The sequence below is a fragment of the Scatophagus argus genome, chromosome 22 (assembly GCF_020382885.2).
Source record: "Scatophagus argus isolate fScaArg1 chromosome 22, fScaArg1.pri, whole genome shotgun sequence".
NCBI classification, from domain to species: domain Eukaryota; kingdom Metazoa; phylum Chordata; class Actinopteri; family Scatophagidae; genus Scatophagus; species Scatophagus argus.
In genome coordinates, this window is record NC_058514.1 from 2,841,308 (window position 1) to 2,866,237 (window position 24,930).

The following is a 24,930-nucleotide window of genomic DNA, read 5'->3' on the forward strand; positions in this document are numbered from 1 at the left end:
TGTTTCTGAAAACAGACAATGCTAAGTAAGGATATTAAAGTTTTTTCCTTTTATTTTTGTACGTATGTGCTGTGCACAGCAGTCTACTGTATTCCTGAGACAACAATAAAAGTTTTTTTTTTAACTGGTTGCTGGTGAAGTGTTGTTCTGACTGTCTGAGGTGGAAGAAGCACTCAGACCCTTCACTCGAGTAAAAGTCCCACTGCAGCAAGATAAAAACACCTTAATGCTTTTATATTGTACAAGTGTAAAAATATTGAGTATTAAAGGTTTAAGTACCTGTTGTCCAGAAAAATGTCCCGTGTGACTCGTTGGGGTGGACCTACTCTCACCTGCTTCAGATACACTTGATCTGCTAGTTCTCAATGTTGGGTTTGGGTCCCTCGTTCACAAGACAAATCTGAGGGGTCATGACACCATTAATCTTTAAATTTGGGATATAACAGATCGTTTTTCTTTGGGCCCTAACAGTTTTTAAATGAAATTTAGAGGAAAAAAAATCACAAATCTTAATCCGCTCAATCCAAAATCAGCTACTTCAAGATTCAATAAATTAATTTTCTATATTTCTGTGTGTTTAATTGCCAGAAGAGAAATAAGATTTTGATTTTAAGAGGAGATGTTGAAAAGTTTTTTTTGGAGATTTCCTTTCAGGAGTATTCTGTGTACTGGTACACAGTTTAATGTGTCCTATGAAACCAAACTCAATCTACAGCAGCCAAAAATAGTTAAGCCAGTCACACGTAACACTGAGTCCGAGTGAGTGAGTGGCTCCCTCTGCTGGTGAATTAGTAGAAAATGTCGAGTTTGGACGGTGCGTAAAAGCAGCAGACTGAAAAAACTTCACAGTGTGATTGAAGTTTCGGTCCATTGTGGTGAAACAGAAATGAAATGTTGCATATGATTAGAAGAAATTAATTTCTTGATCAAAAATTCTGGAGTTTACACCAACTGAAAACGTCGATTTAACTAAATCACAACTAAATGATCGTTTATTTTATCTTGATCTAATTAACAATAAAAACACTTTAAGATCTGCATCCGTAACTTTTCTTTTTATTTGCTTTTTTTCTGTTCTTTGTTTGTTTGTTTTTAATATTGCCCAATGCACCATATTTCGAGTCTTAAAAAAAACTGAGCCAGTGGACCATTAGGAAATAGTCTTAGAATAATGTCTAAGGTGGATGAGTCGTGCCACCAAAAATAAGAGTCCTGTCTGACCAAGAGCATCGGGATAAACAGACTGAGGTGGAAGTGGCCCTTCCGCTGCAGCAAACCCGCACATCTGCTTTGGGGGCGAGTTTCTTTTTTTTACGCAAAGGATGTGAGCAGGAGTGGCACTCGGGGGGCTTTAAATAGGAACAAACTCCAAACTTTGGGACAACAGAGCATCTGAACACTTCCAGCAGCTCGCAGTGGAAACCGCCGCTTTGCTCCAGGATGGACGTGAACAGGAGACTTGGGATGAGGGACACCGTGCTGGCGCTCTTACTCACGGTCCTCCAGGGGTTTCCTCTTGGGGAGACGGTCCCGAACCCGTCGCCGCTGGTTGGATCCAACTGGGGGAACCCGAGGAGATACGTTCACCTGCAGACGTCCACAGACCTCAACAACTTCTACTTGGAGATCAGACTGGATGGCACCGTGCGCAAAACTACCGCCAGGACTTCATACAGTAAGATTCAGCTTCCTCTTTATTTTTTTCAGAAGTTTCAATTTAATTCTTGTAATGTGGCGCAGTGAGGTTCTGTCTTTAACGCTCTGGTTCTCATGTCCTTTTCGTCCCTGCAGGTGTGATTTTGCTGAAAGCTGAAACAAGGGAGCGCGTCGCCATCCTCGGCGTCAAAAGCAGCCGCTACCTGTGCATGGATTTGGAGGGCAACCCGTTCAGCTCTGTACGTCGGTGCTTCATTTCAGTTCGACTGATTGTTGCTATTAATTCAATCAGTTCCTTTTATTAAATTCTTAATTTTTAGTTCCTCTGACTCGGCACCTGTTTGACGTTTTACGTGTTTAACACTTTTGAAAGTTTTCATTTTACGCACAAAAGTACAGCATCAGTAGGTCATTTTTTTAAAATAACTTAGTTCGAGTAATTGTTACTTTGAACAAAATGCTTCTTAAGTTTTAGTTTTGAGTTCATATTTGGCACCATTGTGTGGTTTTACGCATGACTTTTATACCGCTTTCTATCCTTTTACGCACAAAAAATACCGCAACTATAGATGGCTCAGACATTCAGTTATTCATTGAATTTATTTGTGTGATGTCACTGATATCATATGAGAAGTCTGCTCACTTTTCCAAAGCAGCTCCATGTGTTCATTACAGAGCAGTTCCTGAAAACAAAGAGACGAATATCCGAACGAAGACAGAAAGAAGAAAATCACTGACATCCGCCAAATGAAAACTGATTTGGGCCTGAAATATGTTGTCCTAAACAAGATGATTTTTTTCATATTTAATATTGTGTATTTTTGCTTCATTAAATTTACTTCATAAAGTCCAACAAATGTCGAATGTCGAGGAAAACCTGAAACGCCTTTTTGTTTATTTAGTTAAGTCGGGCATATTTTGAAGATACGCTGATATTTTAATGCAAATAAATCTCTACTACAACAGACAACAATGTTTAACATCGTGCGCGTTAGGGGGGAAATGGACATTTCTGTCCCTGTTCCACTGAACTTTATTTTTTTCTCTCTCTTCTTCTTCTCTTTCAGCCCATCTGCCTCAGGGACGACTGTCTCTTCAACCACAGACTTCTGGAGAACAACCGGGACGTGTACTACTCCAGCCGGACCGGCATCCTCTTCAACCTGGAGGGCTCCCGGCAGGTGTTCTCTGCGGGGCAGAACCTGCCGCAGACCTCCCTCTTCCTGCCCAAGAAGAACACGGTGCCGCTGGAGCGCCTCCTGCTGCACAGGGAGAAGAGGAACCAAGTGGTGGATCCATCCGACCCGCACAGCGTCTTCATGGGTCAGACCGAGGAGGGCTCGGACTCTCGGGCCGTGCCGGAGGACGACGCCGACCTGGAGGTGGAGGTAGAGGTGGAGGTGGAGGCCGGGGACGACGGGCGCAACGTGTCCCGAGAGACGCCGCTCGCTCCGCCCGCTCACGACCCCTGGAATGCGCACTCGTCCAGCCCGGTCAGCCCGCGGAGCAGCGGGACCGTGGGGTGATTTTAGTGCAGGCTGACACGTTTGTCTTCAGGCTGAGCGAGGTGAAATTTGTAGTTAAGATCATATGAGAGAAGAAAGACGGAACATCAGGCTTGGTTTTGAAAAACAACGGAGAGCATTCAGGTTTTTCCTTTTTCCACACGGACTAAATAATATTTCCATTGGTCCTTCATTCAGAAAATGCAGAGTTTATATATGCAAAATATACAACTTGACTTGCAGCCCCGTTTGCACAACTTAAAGTGTTAAAACTCGATTCTTTGTGAACCTCCTGCTTTGCGATCAGAGTGGATTTGAGTTAAATGTGTGTGTTTTACGTGGATTCATCTCATCAGTAATGAATATTTTATATCTTCACAAGCAGGTTTGATGGTAAATGGAGGACATGTGGCTTAAATATCTTTATGTGACAACATGATTGATCCAGATCCACCGTAATTAGCTTTATTTAACTGGGATTGTCTCCCTCTCAGCCTTTATGTGAGAAACGGAAGTAAAAAGTGATTGAACTTTTCATAAAAACAGTTCGGCTTCTCTTCTCGTTGAGGTTTTTACAGCTGGTCTGAGAAACCCACATTTCAAAGTGACATTCATTGCCCATGTACCTGTGCAGGACTGAATGCTGATGTGAGACGAGGCAGGCGTGACTTTAAACCAAAATATGTACATGATTATACTTAAGACTTGCATTTAGTAGAGTTAAGGTTATATTTTAAAGTCCTATGTTTACTGAGTTCAATATAGAAGATTTCAAGTTTTTTTTATTGATGTTTTTTTAACCTAAAACAGCAACTTTGAACACTTTTCAAAACTACAGATTAGCCTACAGCATTTGTTGTGTTAATGCGTCTATTTGTACAATCCGACTCATGACTTGAAGGTGCATAACAGGGTTAACAACCTTTACAGAACAGTAATCTTGATATCAAATCTGAACTCTTGTTATGTGATTTTTTTTTTACAGGTGCTGAGCACCACCAGCAAACACACAAACCAGTCCCAACGAGTATTTATTTATTTAATTCCAATCCTTTCTTGTTATTTATGGTATTTATAGAGATGATTTACATTTACATGTACATAACCTGTAGGAAAACATGCTTTGTCTTTGAATGTATGAGCTGGAGTTGTGGATAGAATGTTGCTTGAATTTGAGACAAAATAAACTAATAAAAGAAAAAATGTTCATTTTTTCTATAAACTTTAAACCAATAAACCCTTGAGTTCAATAGACAGTTGTTCAAAACATATAATTTAACCGCGGAAGAACATCTTCATTTCTCAGTTGCTCAAAATGTTATTTATCTTTTAATGAAAATCCTTTTTGTTAAATAAATCAACATGCAAAACCGAACGTGGGCGTGTCCCCGTGCTTTGTGGGCGTGTCGTGTCTGGAGCGGCTGACCAATAAACGAGTAGAAAAAAAACCCACAAAACCTTGGAAACGTTGCATTCAAAGCAGTCAGAAACCTGAATTTCTTCTTTTGCTCGCAGGGATTCTTTTTACATATGTTTACTTCATGGTTTAAAACTGTGGCCACGCTTGATATAAGCGACATTGTATCATAATATATAAGAAAAAGCATAAAAGATCCCCTTCATTTTTGGAATTCATCTAACGACCATTTAACCCCTGAGGGCAATGGTCAATGTTTTGGGGTTTCCGTTGAAGCCAACGGATATCCGGCTAACGTTAACGGATATCCGGCCCGGCACTTCATGGTGAGGTGTATATTGTTGTTCTCTTCAGCTTATATCTTGTCATGTATGAAAAGTAAGAAGTAAGTACTGCACTTAATTTGCTTAGACTTTACTACATTTTACTGTGAACCTAAATCCCATGCTATGCTAGCCTGACCGTCAGGTATTTTTAAACATCTTGTAAAATTGCTAAGAATTGACATCAAATCTTCGGGGAAACCCAAAGTTTGAGTAAGGTATTAATGACACAATGTAGAACTGCAGATAAATACAGGTAAAAGTCACTGATTTTGGTGTTTCGTGCTTTACGTCCAGACGACATTTTGGATAATCTCGATAAAAACAAATTGGACGTTGTAACACACAGGTTTACGTAGCCGAAGCCCGCCAACAGGCTAGTGGTCAACGCTACTCAGACAACAGACAGAAAGGTGACACAATAACTGACTAAAAATAACACTTGACAAAAAACATCAGTGTAGTTGCCATGTTATATTGCACAAGTCAAATGAGGAGCACAACTGCAAAACCAGGAATACTAAATACTAAAATACTCCACTTGTGTACTTAGCATGAAGCAGCACTTAGCAGTTCATCACATGCATGGTATTATGAGTGAGGACAAAAACATCAAATCTCTTTGCAAAGTACTGCAGAATAGTCATGGCAAGAAGTAAAACCCAACCCGAAGTCCTCTTGGGTCATGCAAATGCAAGTCCGAGTCCGCACAGTAACATGTGCCGGTTTCTTGCTAACAACTACTTTAAACGAATGGAGGATATTACAAAGACATCACGAATGGCGTAATTTATAGTTGTGTATTTATATGGGTTGTTAGCAGAACAGTAAAAGTGCATTTGTGTTCCATGAGAAGTCTTCTTTTTTGGGTTTTCCCCAGCGTTAGTAACATATATAGATTACATAGCGTTTGAAATGTTGAGGTCATTAAAAAACACACTTCTGTTGAACACCGAAGAGCCTGAAACACCTTTGAATCTGTAGCACCCAACAATAAACACAGTGACTGATGTTACCAGTGTAATTTCACAGCATTTTGTGATATACAAAATGCCACATCTACTGACGGCGTTCAGTGGTACATGAACTCATCTGACTTCAGTATAACAACGACAAAACAGAAAATAAATTAACAGAATTAAACATGTGGTACAACAGGAGTGCTAACTGGCCTACAGTTCAGATGATGATAACATGTTTGACAGTATTGTACTGCACAGTTATTTAGATTTTGATGGACACCATTCAACGTGCTTTGTTACAGTCAGTTATCAGTGGTAACTTTGAGTTCTTTGCCTCTTATTTCCCTTTAGTGTTCCAGATTGTGCCTGTCATAAACTGTGTACTTAAACACACAAAATCAGTTTTCTCTCCCTCTACACTATTCAGCAGCTGTGAGGTTTTCCAGGTGATCCTTCCTGTTGGTGAAGACACAGCGAGCAGCTGACAGGACGGGGCCAGACTCAGACCGGCGCAGAGTCAGAATGAAGCGACTGATGCCCGTGTTTGGACACGGCGAAAACAGATGGGACATCTTTACCCCCGCAGGCAGAGAGCAATTTAAGTCCTCCACGAGGTGCCTGATGGCTACGCGGATGTAAGCGCCGTGGCTCACGGCCAGAGCGTGAAGCGACACTCCTTGGAGACCATCATCAGCCGACGGGCCAACGGTGACATCAGAGGCAGCAGCTTCGGTCCCGTCCGCAGCGTCTCCAGCTCCTGATGCTCCTGCAGAAGCGTCTGGTCCTGACCAGCCGTGTTCATCCAACATTTGTTTGAAAAGGACTTTGAGGAATTTTTTGAATCGCAGCCTCACCTGAAAGCAAAGTTACAGTGAACTACAGCTAAGAGGTGAAGCTCACAAAGATTCTTAAGTTCCAGCAAGTGAGAGACCACAAGTCAACTGTTAGCCGACCACCTTTTGCCATCCGTCAACTATGGCTGTTGCTTTGAGCATGCATTACATAAAAAAACTGAGGTAAACATCAGTGACTTGATCCAAATAACAATGATAATAATAATAATAATGATAATGATGAACAGTTATTTTAGTTATTGATTGTATTACTTCATACTTGAGGCACAAGTGCCCACAATGTTCTGGTTGCAGTTTCTCCAATGTGAGGATTTGCCGACTTTTGCAACTGTTGTCTGTACATAAACAAGTCTGAAATGCGATATGCAAAATGGGCACTGCATGGCGCTGTTGCACAAGCAAAGCTCTCTTGATCTTGAGTTTCAAAGTGGGTGTTTTCAACTTTCTTCAACAGTACTGTACAGTCTGTGTCCAAATGATGAACGGCGACTGTCTCACCTGGTCTTGAGTCTCTCCTCCTGGAGGCGTGTAGTCGCGACATGACTGTCCAGCAGCGTTGGCCATGTTCTTCAAATCCTCTCTGGGACGTCCTTCAGCAATGCCAAAACCCTGCATTAACAACACAACCAAGGTCAGAAATGAAAGTATTACATCACAGTACAACATTCAAAACATTAATGTTTGGAAGCAGTTGAAAGAGAGCAGATCTTACTTTTTCTCTGAGTAAGGGCTCCAGGATCATCTCTCTGCCAGCACAGTGAGTGTTGTTCCTCATAATTATTTCAGCTGTCTGATGGAAGAAATGTATCCTGGAAATCACTGACTCAAACATTTGTACGTGCCAAAAGAATTTGCTATGGTGAAATGAAAATGTCATTAACACAATGTCAGCATCAGTGAGTCAAAGACCACAGAGACATGAATGTTCCCTCAACTATTTCATATGTGGAAATCCTTCACATGCATCCTGTTTTTCTTAAGAGTCAGGGCAAAACAGCTGATATTTTACTGGATTGAAGGAATTATGTGTTTTTGATGGAAAATAAACTCAACAGATTTTCATGTCCATCTGTTTATAGACAAACATAAAGCTCTGAAGGACGTCTCCACAGCTGACACGTCCAAAACTCTGCGGCTCACACCACAATTATCGGGATGCAAAAACGACACCAAGATGAGGTAAGAGGAAACATAACTATGTATTTTTGATTATTTTTTTATTTTGGGGTGAACATTCCCCTTAAGGCTAAGAAGACCTTAGTCCCATTTTCGGTGTAGGTGCCACGACCACTGTCACCTTCATATACTGTTTTACATACTTGATGATAAAGAAAATTATTTCAATTCTGAGTCAGTTCTGATGTTGACACTTAAAAGAAAAAAAAATAGGAGGTCTGGAATCACTTTAATAAAAGGTTACTGATGTGAGATGATGGTAAAGTTGTAAAAGAAAAACTTTCCATCGTTTGTCATGGTAATACCCGATGTAAGATCTATAGGCTGTCATCATATCAGGTGCATAAACCTGGCGTGTTATCCTTTAAAGCAGTATGACATAGATTTTCTCCATGTTTCTGACTGCCAACAACTTCAGTGAAAAGACCAAAATTACCAATGTGTTAGCTTGTCTCTCATTACTTTCTAACTTTCATACTGAAGATGTAAATCTTAAAAAAAAGGAGAGAGTCATAATATATATATATGTCATCTTTATTAAAGGGATAATGGTGGTGAATGAATTGAATGTGAGCGTTCTCAGCAGGACAGTGTAAGTGGGACTGACTGAAACTGCAGAGCTGAGGTTCATGACAACAGATCTGTAATGATCTGACCCTGTATGATAAAGTTAGCATAGCAGGTTAGTTAGTTAGCAGGTCAGTGACTTTCACTGTCAGCCCACTCGTGATGTCCCAGCTGTCAGCTGCTTCTGTCACACTCGTCAGCCTCAGTAACCAGACCGCACTGCCACATTAATAATGAACGCGTCTGGTTTACCTGTATGGCTCGTTGTAGGTTGCTGACAAACACGCTGTTGAATCTGATGTCTCTGAGGTACCGTCCAACCGCTTCACCCTGCTGCAGACCTGCTTCAGACAGCAGCGTGTCCACGCCTTGTCCTGAATAACACGATGTTTTCAGTCAATACTAATCAAGTCTGCTGACATGTTCGTTTTATGGAACATGTAAGAATATTTTAGCCCTGCAACGCCCACGCGTTTGACCGGGTCTGTGTAGTTGATTTCGTGCTGGCACAGGAAATGTGAGGCAGACTTTAACAACGTACCTTGCAGCAGCTTTTCCCGGTTGTACAGTGTCTCCCCACTGTGTGAAAACATAGCAATGTCACTGCATCGGTTAACCACATCAGCCCGTGTTATCGATAACAACTAGCTAGCAAGAAAAGGACTAAGAGACAAGTTAAATTTGTTAGCCTGAAAAGTTGTCCTGGCGAAAATGAATTAAATGTGATATGAATTTAAAGCCTGAAATCAGCCAGGGTGCTTGAGAATTTTAAATCCTGAAATACTTTAAGTCTTTAAGTGAAGAGCTAAGCGTTAGCCAAAAAGACTGAAACAAAATGACCACGATAAACTAAGCTAAGCTCAAGTCTCTTTTCTGTTAACTTCAACCGCGCACATTCAGCCGCCATAGTCCCTTACGGAACTGACAGGGCACATGATTTCTGTATAACCACATTACCAATTGGTTTATGTTCACGTTCTCTCGGAAGAAAAACAGGAATTAAGTCTTAAAATAATCGCTTACTGTCGGACGAGCGTCAAACTAAATGTAAACATTTTCAGCGGCGGCTTCACTCATGAGGGTCTCTCCTGCTACTTCCTGGTTCAGCTGCAATTGTGACGTACGCATGTATTGCGTCACGACGCAAATCAAGACGCACTGTAGAGCCGCTTAAAGGAAACGTCTTAGTGTTGCATAACCAGTAATATTCACATTTTATGTTGTATATCTTGAACGTATTTATCCGTATTTCTCCTATTTGATATAACATTTGTTTTTTTACATATGATGAAAAGAAAATCTTTCAATATATGCGAAATTAACAATTTATACTTTATTCAAACACAATTTTATCATAGCATTTTAAATATCATTTTTTATACTTGTATAAAATTTTTTATACTTGTATAAAAAATACTTTGACTTTCAAATAAAGTGATAGATTTAAGTGATTGATTTATTCATCCTGAACCACATCTGTTTTCAGTGGTTTTGTCGCCCTCTGGTGGCAACAGAAATGTAGCATCTCACAAAGAAAGCATAGTCCAACAGAAATAAAACTTCTGCAGAGGAAGACAAATAAACCAGCCACATGATTTTTGCCAATTTATTGAGGAGAAATTGTTGAGGTACACTGTGTGGCTGCACATGGGAGCAGTGGGAGAGGAGTTTGGAATAACAACCACACTGAAAATATTAAAACTTCCACTAAATGGGTACCTCAAAAATAAACAATATTCCACTTTATTCCAATGAACTGATCGAAACATGCCAGTGAAACTCCAAGTGGGGAAAAAAAAACTTCTTTTTTGTCTTTCTGATATATGTATAACATACAGCATAGGCTTTTTTTGTATTAGATACATGAAATAACCTATTTTAAAGTATAGGTACTTATAACTGCACAGTGGAAGACATTTCTTGATTTAAACAAAAAAAAAAAAAAAAAAGGCACCATACTTCCTCCCATCCAGACAGAAAAAAAAGGTGAAACCCGTCCAACAAATTCAGAGTGAAAGTGTGATGTGAAGTTTGATGAGGTAATGCGAGATGGGCTCTCGCTCTATCCATCCAAATTAACCTGAGGTACACAAACATAACAAGGAAGCAGCAAGAATACGACAGAATATAAAGATACACATGGAACAATAAAAGAGTAAAACATGCTAATCAAACAGATCAACAAGCACAAGTACTTCCAGTCCCACACCAAACTGTGTTACGTTCTCTCCAGTACACATACAGAGAAGCAAAGAAGACTTATTACATATACAACATTTCATAATATAGCAGCACACAAGTGAATCACAATAAGGCATCTTTGTGTAAGACTAGAAAAGAAAAGCTTCATAGCAGCAAGAGAATGATGTGTATAATCTTGTTTACACACTTTGGAATTATCGCATTCAGATTATACACAAAACCTTTGAAAGCATTAACATTTTTCTGTTTAAAGCACTTTTTTTGGGGGGGGGGGGCATTTGGCTTTTTGCAGCAGAACACGCAGGAATACAACTTAGAAATTACATTTCTGTTCCAAAAAGTAATGAGGATTTCTAGCATTTCTGCTCATGGAGAGATTGGTTACATACAGTCAAACGTTCCCACCATGTAAACCCCTACCTCACAAAAAACTAAAAAAAAAACAACAAAACAAAACAAACAAATTCAGAAAGCAGTTTATGTAAAAAGAGCAAAACAAGAATATTTAGGACACAGTAGGCGTGTAACTCTTTGAAAGAACTATTGGAAGGTTTTGGCTATGAATTAACAAAAATTCAAGTAAGGTTAAATAATCGCACTGAATCAAAAACGAAAAAAAAAAAATCTAAGTCTAAGTGACTTGGCTTTCCTTAGTTTATATACTATTATACTATAACAGATTATCCTACGTCTATTCACCTGTCAGGGCGTAGCTTTCAAGACAACGTGCGTCGCCCCGTGGGAATCCAGCCCAGGAAAAAAAAAAAAAGAAAAAAAAATCAAATAACTTAAAGAAAAATGGAGAAAAAAAGACGATAACAACCCACTGAACTCTCCTCAACCACCATCCCCTTACCATTCTTAAGGAGTGTGTTTTCAAAAGTGCATCAATATTGTTCCAAAGTCACCCACTCACAAAAAAGTTAATGGTAAAAACTGGTAACAGGAGAAACTGCAGCACAACTAAAGCGATTCTTCCTCCTCCTGTGCAGGAACATCTTATAGCTTAAGTTAACGTCCCAACTGTTCCGCCATTCATCAATCCAGAACTTCCCCACTTGCTTCTCTTTTCCACAAAAACCTCACAGGTAAACCTTCAAGCTGCGCTCGTTTCCTTTCAAACCTTTAAAAAAAAAAGAAAGAAAGAAAAAAAAAAAAAACAAACACGCTGAATCTTCTTTTCCTCTAATAACATGGCGTCAGTTCTGCCTGCGTCCCGCCGGCTAAACACTCTTAACTGCTCTCTAACACGTAGGAGCTCGACCAGGAACACAACAATAATAATGTAGCCTCGCTGAATTATAATACACGTACATGTCGTCCTAACAACATACTGCGCCGGTCTCCTCGTTTACCAGAGAAATCGAGACCTTAACGACTGACCTTGTCCTCTGCGTTAACCTCTAACGGTTGCCACTGCTTCACACCTCAGCGCCGCTCGCGTCCTTCCTGTGTGAGCAGGCCCAGCCCACTCCTGGCCAGCACTTCTCAGCATAAATAGTAAGCAGTTCTACAGGTGCACAGTATGATAGATAGAGAGAGGCAGCCGCTAGCTACAGTCGCGCTCCTCTGGTTGGATATCATCTGGGTTTAAATACCATGTACTGTATTCTCAGCATTTCAACCACTGCTCCAGGAATTATCCTGCACAAATGAGTATGAATCACAGGTGAGGAAACCCCGATAAACATGTGAATTGATAACTGCTTGCTAAAGATGATAAAAGAGTAATATAACTAAATGCTAGCTAAATATACATTATTTATCATATCTATTTTTGCTATGATGTATCAAAAGAATATTTCATATAATTATGCTGTTTTTTTTTTCAAGTATGAAAATATATTCAGGTTTCCGTTCTGGAAAAACCAAAGGCACTATCAAGTTTTCAAGAATTTACGGTTTTTAAATAGCTTGGTTGATTACATGTGGCCCATACGAAAGGTGAAAGTACACCCAATTGGGTATGAACGGGGCAAAAAAAGGTGAAAAACTAGAAATTTCTTATTTTCTAAAAGTTCATCGATCACACCATCGCTGATGTGGCGACTGGCAGCTCTGGCGCCCCCCTCCTTGCTCATGTTAGTTCATTGGCAGTCATGAGCTGTGTGTGTGTGTGTATGTCTGAGTGAGTGAGTGAGTGAGTGAGTGTGTGTGTGTGTGTGTGTGTGTGTGTGTGAGAGAGCCGGGTGGTGGCGGGAGTTCATAAGTTGACGTCCCGTACATCTGTGGGGGTGCTGGACTGGTCTTGCTGCTCCCTGGCCTTGTTTCCTGCTCGGACCCCGGTCTCCTGCCGGTACTGCTGGCCCTGCTGCAGGCTGCTGGCCAGCACACGCTCTATTTGCTCCTGACACGCCCTCAAACAATCCTGGAATAGAAGGAGGGTCAGACGTCATCACACGTACACACACTTCAGTTACACCTTTGTTGGAGTTTACACGCAGGCTGCGCGTTTACACACCAACTGAACAACCATTATTATAGAACAGTTCGAGGCTGTCAACAGTATATTTTCACTATTCATATACACAAATACAGCGGACAAATGTAAGAACTAAAACTACTGTACTTTTTACATATTTACATTTAAAAGCCTTTTTTGGGACTTTTGCCAGAGTGAAAATAAACATCAGCGCCCACATCTGGTTTTCTCAGCTTGTCTACGTATGATATAAACATAAAGTTGCATTACTACAAATCTAAAATGCACAGCGTATTTACGGATCGACAGACTGATCCGAGCGAGGGGTCTAATCTGTACCGACAATCGCATTCAACACACATCTGATGTGCAGGTCGTTTAACAGTTCAGGCCTCGTGCACGGCATACCAGCAGGAAATTATGTGTCTTGAGGTAGGTGGTCTTGTCTGCATCATGACCAGAACAATGGGTGCCAGCACACTCCCATACCAACAACACAGCGCGACGAGCTACACGGCGGGCACAGGAACCGCCTGCGACACGAGACCGACGCATGTCTGAGGTACGAACACACGGGCTCTGTGGTCTATCAGGGAACACATAAGCAGATCTGAAACTCTGGACTCCCCCTCCTGCAAGCCCCTTTGGGTTTACTGCACAGTCAGTCCCATGAGGGGGTCCAGAGGAAACGGCTTTGACCTACTGCACCCTGACCTTCTGCGTTTGAGTGTAAAACAGAATATAGGACAGTGGGACCGGATGTTTTTGGACAACTTGTCTTGTGAAAGGGGATCCTCTCTCTCTCTCTCTCTCTCTCTCCCTCTCTCTCTCTCTGCAGGTCTGTGTGGAAAATGTGGGAGGTCTGCCTCACTGAGCCGACTGCAGGGCTCTTAAAAGAATGAGCCGAGGCTCGCAAAGAGGCCAACATTCCTTTGAAATGTACGGATAATTGGAACCCGATGGGCAGCAGTCGGAGTGCCTGTTGTGACGGCTGGGTTGCGGGGCCCTCGCTGCCATGGCAACACAACCACAAGCTAAAGAGGCAACCGTGTTGTTCCTGTGGCCCATTGGCTGCAGCCTTTTTGGATTTCAAGGCGTCTGAACTGGTCGTCTGGTGTAACAATGAGTCACTGTGATTGTGCACACAGGGGATAAATCTGGTAGAAGTAGTATTTTTTTTTTTTTTTTAAATGTGACTGATGTCAAATCTTTAACGTTTGCTGTGACTTTTTTCAATCTACAATACACTGAGTTATTAATATTTATTTCCAAATTACCACAGAAATCGACAGTATTTTACACACTACAACAGGTTTGGTACTGCCAGAGGTGGAGGAAGTACTCAAATCTTGTACTTAAGTAAAAGCAGCAATACCACAGTGTATAAGTACTATGTTGCAAGTAAAAGTATGTCAAATTATGTCAAAATAATGTACATTAAATTATTGGAATATAATCACTAATGCATTAATGTGTTGGTCACTTTAATGCTGAAGCTGGTAAAAAAAGCTTTAACTACTTTACTACCTTTTTATCTTAATCTAGAACATCATAATTTATTTTTTGATTGTATTTGCATTATTAAACTAAGCCTGCAAAGTTGTCAAATAAATGTAGGAGCACAAAGTATTTCCCTCTAAGTTGTGATGGAGTAGAAGTAAAAAGTAGCAGGAAGTGGAAATACAACAAGAGTACAGGTACGTCAAAATAGTACTGACTACCACTGGGTACTGCCCACTGATAAACTGTGCAGAACTTCATTGCGACTCCTGGAGTTTATGAATTATTGTGAGGTTATACCGCAGGGTGTGTAAAGTTGGGTTGTATATTAAAGTCCATCCACTCTGACTGTATTTACAGTTAGCCACCCACACAGAACAAACTCCATTTCAGTTTCAAAATGCTCAGCACTGCACTGATACGCTGTACTAAACGTTGTTATGACGGCACATATAGTTTATGACTCACACTGAGTCCATTCTATAAAGGCCCAGCAATTTAGATGTACAGGCGCGATGAATTCAAGGTTAACGCTGAAGCATTTTGAAGCTCCGTTCATTAAAGCCGATGGGTTTTCATATGTTTATAAAGTCATACAGAAATGTTCTTAAGCGTTGGTCTGCAGGTCTTGCCGACAGCTTGGAAAACTTTCTGTTTCTTCATTGGCCTTTGCTCTGGAAAAGACGCTCCTCGACTTCATTACAAACATATTCCTCCACCAGGAGGGGCACACAGCTAAAGTGGGAGCCATGCAAAGAAATTGCATGTGTCCTACCACAAGAATGTGGGCTCTGAGTTTTAAGAAGACATTCCCTCTGCCGCTGCTCTTTATAGCAGCAGTCTGGCTCCACAGCCAAGAGCCAAAAGCTTGCTCTGCCTCCCTCTCTCTCTCCATGAAAAGTAAATAGCTTCAATCTGCCACTACTGAAGTCATCCCTGTTGTTTACTAAAGGGCCTTTTATGCTGCTGTCGTGAGATGTTGCAATGATTATTATTAACAATGCATTGTTGTTGTGCAGCACTAAAACTTTGGGAGCAATTACTTCTGGTAGGTCTAAGCTTCCCTCGGTTGTTGTACTCACCACCTCGGTGTTAGTGATCTTGGCCAGCAGGTCTGTCAGGTTGTCTCGACTCAGCCTCTGGTCTGCTTGGTCCAGCTGCAAGCCACAGACAGCAGCTCCCATGCTGCCAGTGGCGATCATGGAAGGAGGGTTCATGGCCAGGCGGTCATCTGGCGAGAAAAGTGGATTAATGTGCAATTAGTCAAGCAGCCGCCTTAGGCCATAGCGGCAGAAGGAAATCACATTTGTAGTTGTGACGAGAAGAGCTGCAACACTTAAAAATCGGCCCAGAGGAAGTATGAGAGGTGCATGAGCAGCGCAAACATCTGAATCATTCCCAACATGCAATGCTCCACGGATGAATCTGACTTTCCCACAGTCTGAATTTCAGCAGATGTAGCTGCATGGTGAAACCTGTGTGTTCCCCTCATAGAAACTTAAGCTCTAATTAGAAAAGCAGAGTAGGAATCCTCCTACTCGCCACGCAATGATTTCCAGCAGGAACGACTCCCTCCGGTACAGATCCAGGTCTAAGGGCTTAAGCAACAACAGGCCTGGATGGAGGAAGTGGAAGAGGAGGCAGCCGCTGAGAGCACATCTCTGCCAGTACTGAGCTGGAGCTGCTATTGGACATCTCCCGATGTGGCCACAAACGAAGCCTTTCTTAGGCGATTGCAGCTCTTGACAGAACAGTTTTCATTTTAATGTGAAAGTCTTACCTGACCAGTCCTGAAATACCCAAACAAATCTATTAGATTCACTTATTTAGACTTGCTGGTGAGCATTTTATGTAACGTCCAGTCCAACAAAATGTTGGCCAGTAAGGAGAAACTTGTAGTTTTTGTGAACACAGACCCTGGAGGTCCTTCCACCATTACAATACACAGGCCTCTTCCAGCCTCAGCACATGGGCATGACCAACACTAATCTTAAAAAGGCAGACACTTGGCACACACTATTGTTAAGTGCTGCACAAGTCCAACCCGGCACAAAGCCCGAGCCCAGTGCAAACCAGCCGTGGTGGCCTGATAGCTTTGATTAAACCCCGGAGAGCAGCCTGCTTCACTACGCCCATCCTCTCCTCTGGGGGCCAGCTGTCCATAGGAGGAGCTCCTCCATCATAAGAATAACATCTCAACTCCATATAAAACTCCAAACATTTACATTACTGCACAACCACAGCAGGCCTCTTTTTTTTCCCACTGCGGCTGCTTTGTGCTTGGATATAACCAGCTGCTTATGAATAGCAGAGGCGACCACTGAAACACACCCGAATGTAAAAAAAAAGAAAAAAGAAAAGTGTGACACTAAAACTGTGCTAAACGGGGCATGAAACTCATTGAAGGAGCCTATGGTTCCAATAACCAGTTCTAGTAAACAAGTGCTTATTGGCCAGCTCTGACCACACTGGTGTCTCGGAGGAATTTACTGAATTAAACTGACCTCCCTTGTATTATTTCCATTATTGAGTTAGTTGAAAGGAGGTAGCAGATAAAAGGAAGTCCTGTGACAGAGGAGCACTGCTTATTATGCGTATTAGCTGATCCTGCAAAAGTGTTTCTGTCCAGGATATGAAAATATTAGAGGGATTCCTAGTATGGGCGAAGGAATGCCATGAAAATTCACCTCGGGCGAGGCCTGAGGGGACATCTGAGTTTGTACTTCTCCAGAGCCTCCAGTTTATTTTGGACATGAGGCCGGGGATGGGAGGAGGAAGGAAGATCACTGGATCACTGCCCTTACTTTTTAAACCTGGAAGCTTCCCTGTCAACAAACAATACAGGGCGAGCAGGAGTTCGGCTGCACCTGAGTCACACAGCACTGTGCATATATCCTGGAATACAATCGCTATCACTACCTGTGTCCGTGGCTTATCTAAACACGCCACTGACGGGCGTCTTCCCATGAACTTAGACATTTGGAAATGGCCACTTCAAGCAGCTTTTCAGCAGCTGTGAAGAAAAGCCCCTACTACAGACTGTGGAGAGACTAGAAAGCGGATAAGGCAGCCAGCAGAGTATGCGGAGAGAAAAAAGAGGTCACAGATGACTCACGATGGGAGAATGTTTGTGTGTGGGAATATTCTGGTGAATGTGGGAATAACAAGGCAGCAAAGTGAGCGTGCGAGTGAGCGAAGGAGGCAGAAAAGGCACATGAAATGGTACGCAGCTGTGTTACCTGTGGCACAGAGGGCGATGAATGTCTGCGTGTGTTTGCGGACCATCGCCAGCTTGTCTTTGGGAAGGGGAAGCCTGCGTATGATGTGCTCTATAAAATCATTGGGGATAACCGAGGCCATGTTCCACTTCAACTTCCCCAGCATGACCAATTCCCAGTCCTGAAAGACAGAAACACATTATTTATTTTCACTTTTTTTTGGTTAAAATCTACCTTGTCAGGGGTGAAAATGTGTGCTGCCCTGCCTCCATTGACCGTGGAAAAGATCAGTTTGACCCTATTCAGAGGAAATGTCTCTAACATTTCTTCACTTTATCTCTCCTCGCTGTATCTTATTATCTGCATGCCTTTCTCATTCCTCGCATCCTTTGTATTCATATCGCCGGCATGTGACGAGCTTTGCCCTGCTTAGAGGCCCTGCCAATGAGACAGCTAGCCCCTTCCTTCCTGTCACAAGCCTCAAACAGCTACAGTGAGTTTGCACTGCACAGGCAACAGCACAGAAGCTGACTCTTCATACAGTCAGCTTTTGTACAAGCAAGAAAAGGTGCACGCCTTTCATGATTTAATTTCCTGTGGGTTGCGTCAGTCCTAACAATTCAACGATTCATTGATGTTTTAATGTTTTCCTGTTATTCAGTATTTTCAGTAACAAAAATCAAGGAGGAAGCACAACTTCAGTGAAGAAAAAATATCTAGAAGTCAATGTTTAAAAGGCGTATCTGCACACATGAAGACCCCCGTCTGGTGAAAATCACACAGATCTAAAGAAATTTAAGCACAAAACTCAGCTAGAAAGATGGAGAGACAGAATGAGCCATCAACGGAAACAACTTCCTATGGGGAGCCCGTTTGGACCCAAGCAATAAAAACACAGTTTTCAGGTTTTCAAATTTCTTGCTCTGCCAGTTTTCTAATGACACTTTCTTCTGACCTCCATAACTAAACGCCAGAGCCTCAGAAACACACTGGACTGCTATTGTTTTTCAAATCGGGGTACACAATCACAAATACGTGCTTGCATTTGAAAATGTTAACTAGCGCATTCACGGTGCATTTAAAATGAAAGTCTTGATTTTATTTCCATCTTTCTCTTCAACCCACTCAGCTTTCGTAATAAAAGTCCCACAGCGGTGAAGCGTCAGCGTTGATCTAAAAGGGTTTGCAGCTTTTCCTGACTTTTCTCATCTCGGTCACCCATTGAGTCATCTAGTGTTAGGTTGTAGAATGAGAAACCAAACCAAGGCGTCAGCCATATGCAGGACACCTACAGGCTGTTCTGACAGGGCTCTGACATCATTTCATTATGAGCTTTGTGTTACCCATGAGGAGGGTGACAGCACCATCACATTACAGAGTGAAGTTTTATGCTTGGATTTCTTTTAATACGACACATATCTGGAGCCAAAAACAAGATTAATTCAGCTTCTCACTTGCTGTACAGGAGAAAACATCACCTGAAAAGCAAACATAGTAAGCACTGAAACCCCAAAGACTGGCAGGGACAGTCCCCCTCAATCACCAAACAGCCGTCAGACATCTGACATGTCGAACATCATTTCTGAGTGTTTCCTGTGTATAACCTGCCACGCACCCTTGCATTTAACCTATTTTAAGCTCATGTGGAGATTGTGTTGACTCTGAGATGAGCAAGGCGGAGGTTTGCCGTCCGTACGCTCACTTCCTGGACAGCTGCTTCAACACAACCCCACCTCCACCCTTCAACTTTTTTTCTTCCAGCTGAAGCACTGGTGGCAGCAGCAGCAGCAGAGTGTTCGTTACCAGGAAGAGCTGCAGCATCTTTCATTGGCTCTTGCTGCCTTTTGTGTACATCCTGTCAGGATATCCAGGAATCTGGAGTCTTACAACAATATGGAGCATCAAATGGGATGAATGTCATTTCCCTAAACAGCTGCAGGCAGCACACTTGAGATGTATAGAGAGCATGTGGAGCTCTTTGGCTGAAATAAGAACCAGGTCTGACCTCAGATTGTAAAATGTTCTACAACCAAAACAATTAGCTCAACAGTAGAAAATGTACAAGCCATTTTTAAGATAAAACCTTTTTGCTTGAAAAAGGACAGACGGTTAACTTTTCTGTCGATCAGCTAACTGAATTAGTTCTACTTTTGTTCACCACAACATAAATCACAGACATATCATGGAAATGCTGAACATCTAAAAGTCCACTGCCACTGAACAAACTGTATCTGCTGATGAGGACCACACCATACAGTAGAAAGGTCAAGAACAACTTTTATGTGGACCTTGTTCACCTTGATGTTCTGTCAACTTAATATCTTTGGGTTTTAGACTGTTGGTCAGACAAAACAAATGATTTCAAGATGTCAGCTTGGGCTTTAAAATGATGGCTGATTTTTCTCAGTTTTCTGAAACAAACAACAATTAGGCCTATTAATTTAGAAAACTATCCATAAAGAAAATAATGGGGAGTTGTAGGCCCAACATGATGGCTATTTTGCTCTCAAAAACAACAGATTAAAGACTGTGGGTTGATCACTCCAACTGGTCTTAAAGTTTGTTGAATAAACCTCATGTAAGACTGAATTAAAATGATTCATGTAAATGTCATAAAGAGATATACTCATCTACGTGTGGAAGTAAAATTCACTTATTTTGTCTCAGTGTAAACCCTTTTGCATCTTACTGAAATACATAACAACTCCATGTACTGTAACATATCCAAATTCTATACTGCAAATCTGGCACTAGATGGCATCACATGCCTCTTCAGTCCACATGGCTCCAAAGAAAGGATGTGGGCCGCATTGTGCTCAGCTCCACTTATAAGGAAAATGGGATACTTCCTGTGAAGCCAATATAGCTATTAGCATTATAAAATCACCCCAAAACATGACACTGCATTTTTATGTTCTTGTGAATGAATGGGCCTTTTGAGATTCCAGTTCTTACCAGCAGTTCCCGTGGTGAAAAGGAGTTGTCTGTGTACATGCAAAGTTTTTCAGCTGATAGCGGCCTGCAGTCTTTTAACTTGGAGGCCAGGAAAATGCAAACAGCTCCCAGAAGCTGCAAATAATTCTTTCTCGTGGGCATCACTGCTAAAAATCTGTCCAAATAATTAATGGCTAAAGGGAAGACGTCTTCATTACTGTTCTCCTCTTCACACACCTAAAATGAGACACAAATGTAACAGAAAAACACATATTACAGGTAGGAATATATCTGTAGTCTACAGAAATATGTAAAAGAAGAAAAATCTCAAAAGAAAACTAAACTTTTTATATATGCTTTAAAGCAGAGTAGTGGTTGAAGATGGGGGTGGTTTTGCTGTTTCTATACTGCTCTTATGTTTGAGTTAAAGGTTAAATAACTAATTTTCATATCTCTTTACTTGGTCTAAAGTCAGAATGTCTGGGCAAGGCAGAAACAAATTAGTTCAATAGGAAGTCGTTGAGCCAAACCCGTCGCCATTCAACTCCTCTTCCTTATTGGGGCTTGCCGTCTTTAAAAATATTTAAAAATTAAAATATAAAATCTCAGACCTTTAAAACCTGTTCACAATGTACAGAAGTTGTGTTATTATAGTTTCCGAAAGTTACAACAAAGAATATTTTGCCGATACTTAGTGTTTTTTTATCCACAAAAATGAAAGTGGTTGTGCATGCACGTTGCCCGACCAAAGGCAACGAGCTTGAGTCATTTTAGAAAATTAATAATAATTACTATAAAGAGGAAATGTCGGGTTTTCGATGATGTAAATTAAGATTAACCTCCCCTCTAACGCCTGAGCTAGCTAGTTAGCAAAAAATTCCAACTTTGTAGCTGTTAACCAATGTAAACATATAGCTAGGCTATTTCTTTGAAGCTGATTTTTCTTCGTGGTGGAATTTCCGACTCTCCCACGCCTTTGGTGAGTCATTCTCATTCAATTGTCAAATAGGTCAACATCCATGACAACTCTCTCTGAACTAAAACACTCCGTTTATGTGCCGAAATTAGCGTAAAGATGCGTGTAAACATGCAGAAAAAACTCTCATTAGCTAAAGCAGTTAGGTTAGCCCATCAATGCATAAAAATGCCCACAAACCTCGTGCATCCAGCCTGCAACCATTCGTCTCATATAAGGCTGAATATCCTTCTGGACCCGCTGGAAATATGAGCATTGAGGTAAAAACCTGTCCTCAATTGTTAATAAACTTTGCAACACTCTGTCATCAGAAAGGATGTTTGGGTCAGGCTGGGCTCTCACGGCTATGTCCGACTCCAGGCAATAAAGCTCCATGACTCGGCCCCCTTCTCCCCCTCCTCTCCTTCGTTTTTATGCTAAATAATAAAAATATAAAATAAATATTGTCACAATATTGTCGAAAGCGGACAGGAGGAGGAGAAGTGCCCAGGATGAAGCATGAGGCTGAGACTGCTGGGTTTGCTCCAGTCGTGCTGCCTCTCAGTTTGCTTCTTCCTCTACGCTCCCTGCGTCAAAACGGACACATCCACAAAGACAACATCCGGCTCCGGCTTTCAGAATAAAAGTCGCTGTGGCACAAAACCTAACTCTTTTGCCTAATGCGCTTCAAGGAACTGCTCGCTTAGCTTCCGGTCTTGTTTTTTTAACTTTATTTGCTGTTCTGTTTTAATAGAACTTAGAAAGAGACAGACACGCCGACCAGTGACGTTGGCCCAATATGCTTCACAACTGGTTTAGACTAGAACCTGCACTTATGGTGCCTCTAGATACTTCTGCGTGAAATATAGGATAATAACAACAATGGACAGAGTAATTACATATGTGAGAGCTTTTCTTGGTTAGTTTCTTATAATAGAAATCAAAAGAAACAGCTTGTTTGTGCAAAGTGAGTATCACGATAATAATAATAATCTGCAACAGCAGCATTGTCATCATTATAGAAAAATAACAGATTAAAACATCCCAATTAAAACGGAAACATCCACTACACCTACAAATTAGAAATTATGTATTTACAGTTGAAATGTACTTTTTTTTTAACATGCACTTGTCATCACTGTTAGCTGTAAATCTAAGCATAAATTTAGACAGTATATAGAAATTTATACAGTACATGCATATACTATATTGTACACATCCATTTACTTCATGTCTATAAACTAATCTATTATATCACCAACTCAGTTTTCATTCCTTTGAACTAATCTGTTTACAATTTATACACACAATCTTCATTTGTAGATATCATATGTCCTTGTTGTGTTTTAAACCCACCCATCTCTAGACACACATAAACCTCATTAGCTTTTGTGTGCTAGATGTCCTAAAAAACTTATGCTATTGTCAGATGCACAGTACATCATCACCACGTCCATACTTGGTAAACCTGATGTTATTATCAACACATAAATATCAACAAATAAGTTGCTGTAATCAAAACTGGAAAAATGTCACATCACCAGTATACAAATCAAAGACAGTTTACATTATTATGAGCAGTTTATGGTGCAAATCAGCATTTTGCACTGTCTGCAATTAGGTCTGTATATATCCAACCCAGATGGCCTGACATATGGCATCTGAGGACCATACAATGAATCAGGGACACAATCCCTTTTTAGTACTCTTCCCCAAAAAGCTAACAAGCTAACTGTGGCTCACACTGTGTGGTGATGCACCAGACTAAAAAGTCAGAAACTTTTAGTTGCATGCAGGCAGACACTGACTCATAAAGAGTTCTCTGTCATTTAGTTATCTGATGCTAGCTTATAGGATTACATATGCATCAAAATTTTCTACTCTTCTCTTAGTCAGCAAACATTTCACACTTAATAGTTGACTTCCTGACATTTCTTTACAGTTGCAAATGTGCATGTGTATTGTTCGATATTCACCTTTTTCTCATTGACTTAAGTAACACTTTGAACACTTTGAAAGAGGAAAAAATTCTCACAACATGAAATACTGTGAGACAATAAAGAAGAAGTCAGCAGCAGCAGTTAGCAATAACTAAGAACAGCAAAACTTTATTTCCAACTTGCAAAATTGATTCCCCTCAGCTGAACCTTCTTTATAGCTGATTTGTGAACTTTATTATGCTGACACCCTAAACTAAGATAGTGAGCACTGTAGGCTATGTGCATGTGAGCATGTTTACGGTAGCATTTAGCATCAAGTACAGAGACTCTACCAAGTCCTTAGAGACTCTTGGTCCTGTTATGATGTGCATCCTGGAACAAAATGGTATCTTGTTTGTAGTTTATGAATGTGTGATTGCTTGAAGTCAGTACACAGCCTCCAACTCACTGGTGTTTTTAATCAGGTCATTGGTCTGCCACATGAGCTGGGATCCATGGGACACAGTGTGATGTTGCAGACATCCTTATGGTAAAGGGTGTGGACAGCATGTTGATCCCTTTCCAGGGAAAAGTTTTCCATAAAGGAAGTCCTTTGGCATGCCACCATGCCAAAGGATGAAAGTATGAGGATGGACATGTAAATCTGCAGAGAGTGCTTGTGGTGTCTCCAGGATGTCTAAAAGTGTTTGTTATTTGTCCTTCTAAGACAGGATCTAATCTGAAAAAGCTAGGATTATAATAGAAGAGGAAGTCATGATTTTGCCAACTCCCTATCACTTTTGATGTCTGAAGGTCATTTCAGTCCCTTTTGTTTTCCCTGTGCAGCTGTAAGTGCTAAATTCTTTATCAAATGCATTAAAAAACATTTTCAAGCATCTGAATTTGTTGCTTCCGATCACATGTGAGCATGGTTAAAGAAAGAGGAAACTTTCATTCGAGCTGAATGACAGGAGCTGAATTGAACCACTTCTCACCGGAACAGCTTCACAGTTGTCACCAGAGAGCTGAATGAGATATGGAGTTTCATTGAAAGAGAGAGAGAGAGAGGGAGAGAGAGAGAGAGAAGAGGACTGTGGGACTATTATGAGAGCAGACTGTGAAGTGAGAGTGGGAACTGTCTCTGAGGGAATGTCAAGGTTAGCAAGATTAGTTCTACTTCAAAGGAGGGGGGTGTATGTTTGAGAGGATTCATCTTGGAATTGAGATTTCATGTCGGATGGTTATCCCTTTGTCTGTTCATGGAGAGGCTGACAAATCCCTCAGTGGTCAGTGTTTTTGTCCAAAGGGGGTCTGTCTGCA

At 41.2% G+C, this 24,930-nt stretch overlaps 3 protein-coding genes and 1 long non-coding RNA gene across 4 annotated transcripts; 2 read left to right on the forward strand and 2 right to left on the reverse strand.

The window, feature by feature from the left end:
* Positions 1–1,096: 1,096 nt before the first annotated feature.
* fgf23 (fibroblast growth factor 23) lies at positions 1,097–4,352 on the forward strand. The gene is made up of 3 exons (XM_046378615.1): positions 1,097–1,675; positions 1,792–1,895; positions 2,724–4,352. Exons 1-3 carry the CDS (start codon positions 1,441–1,443, stop codon positions 3,180–3,182), a joined length of 798 nt encoding a protein of 265 aa, XP_046234571.1. The 5' UTR covers positions 1,097–1,440; the 3' UTR covers positions 3,183–4,352.
* A 1,002-nt stretch (positions 4,353–5,354) lies between these two features.
* tigarb (TP53 induced glycolysis regulatory phosphatase b) lies at positions 5,355–9,673 on the reverse strand. Its single transcript, XM_046378614.1, has 6 exons — positions 9,484–9,673; positions 9,002–9,039; positions 8,713–8,834; positions 7,430–7,507; positions 7,216–7,326; positions 5,355–6,717 (listed from the first exon to the last, which is right to left on the reverse strand). Exons 1-6 carry the CDS (start codon positions 9,513–9,515, stop codon positions 6,283–6,285), a joined length of 816 nt encoding a protein of 271 aa, XP_046234570.1. The 5' UTR covers positions 9,516–9,673; the 3' UTR covers positions 5,355–6,282.
* Positions 6,798–7,858, forward strand: LOC124053455. The gene is made up of 3 exons (XR_006842154.1): positions 6,798–6,879; positions 7,172–7,348; positions 7,797–7,858. It is a non-coding gene; the product is annotated as an uncharacterized LOC124053455 (long non-coding RNA).
* A 379-nt stretch (positions 9,674–10,052) lies between the features above and the next one.
* LOC124053451 (G1/S-specific cyclin-D2-like) lies at positions 10,053–22,697 on the reverse strand. Its single transcript, XM_046378613.1, has 5 exons — positions 21,893–22,697; positions 20,758–20,973; positions 17,824–17,983; positions 15,667–15,815; positions 10,053–13,030 (listed from the first exon to the last, which is right to left on the reverse strand). The coding sequence occupies exons 1-5, from the start codon at positions 22,085–22,087 to the stop codon at positions 12,866–12,868; spliced, it is 885 nt and encodes a 294-aa protein (XP_046234569.1). The 5' UTR covers positions 22,088–22,697; the 3' UTR covers positions 10,053–12,865.
* Between the last annotated feature and the right edge of the window lie 2,233 nt (positions 22,698–24,930).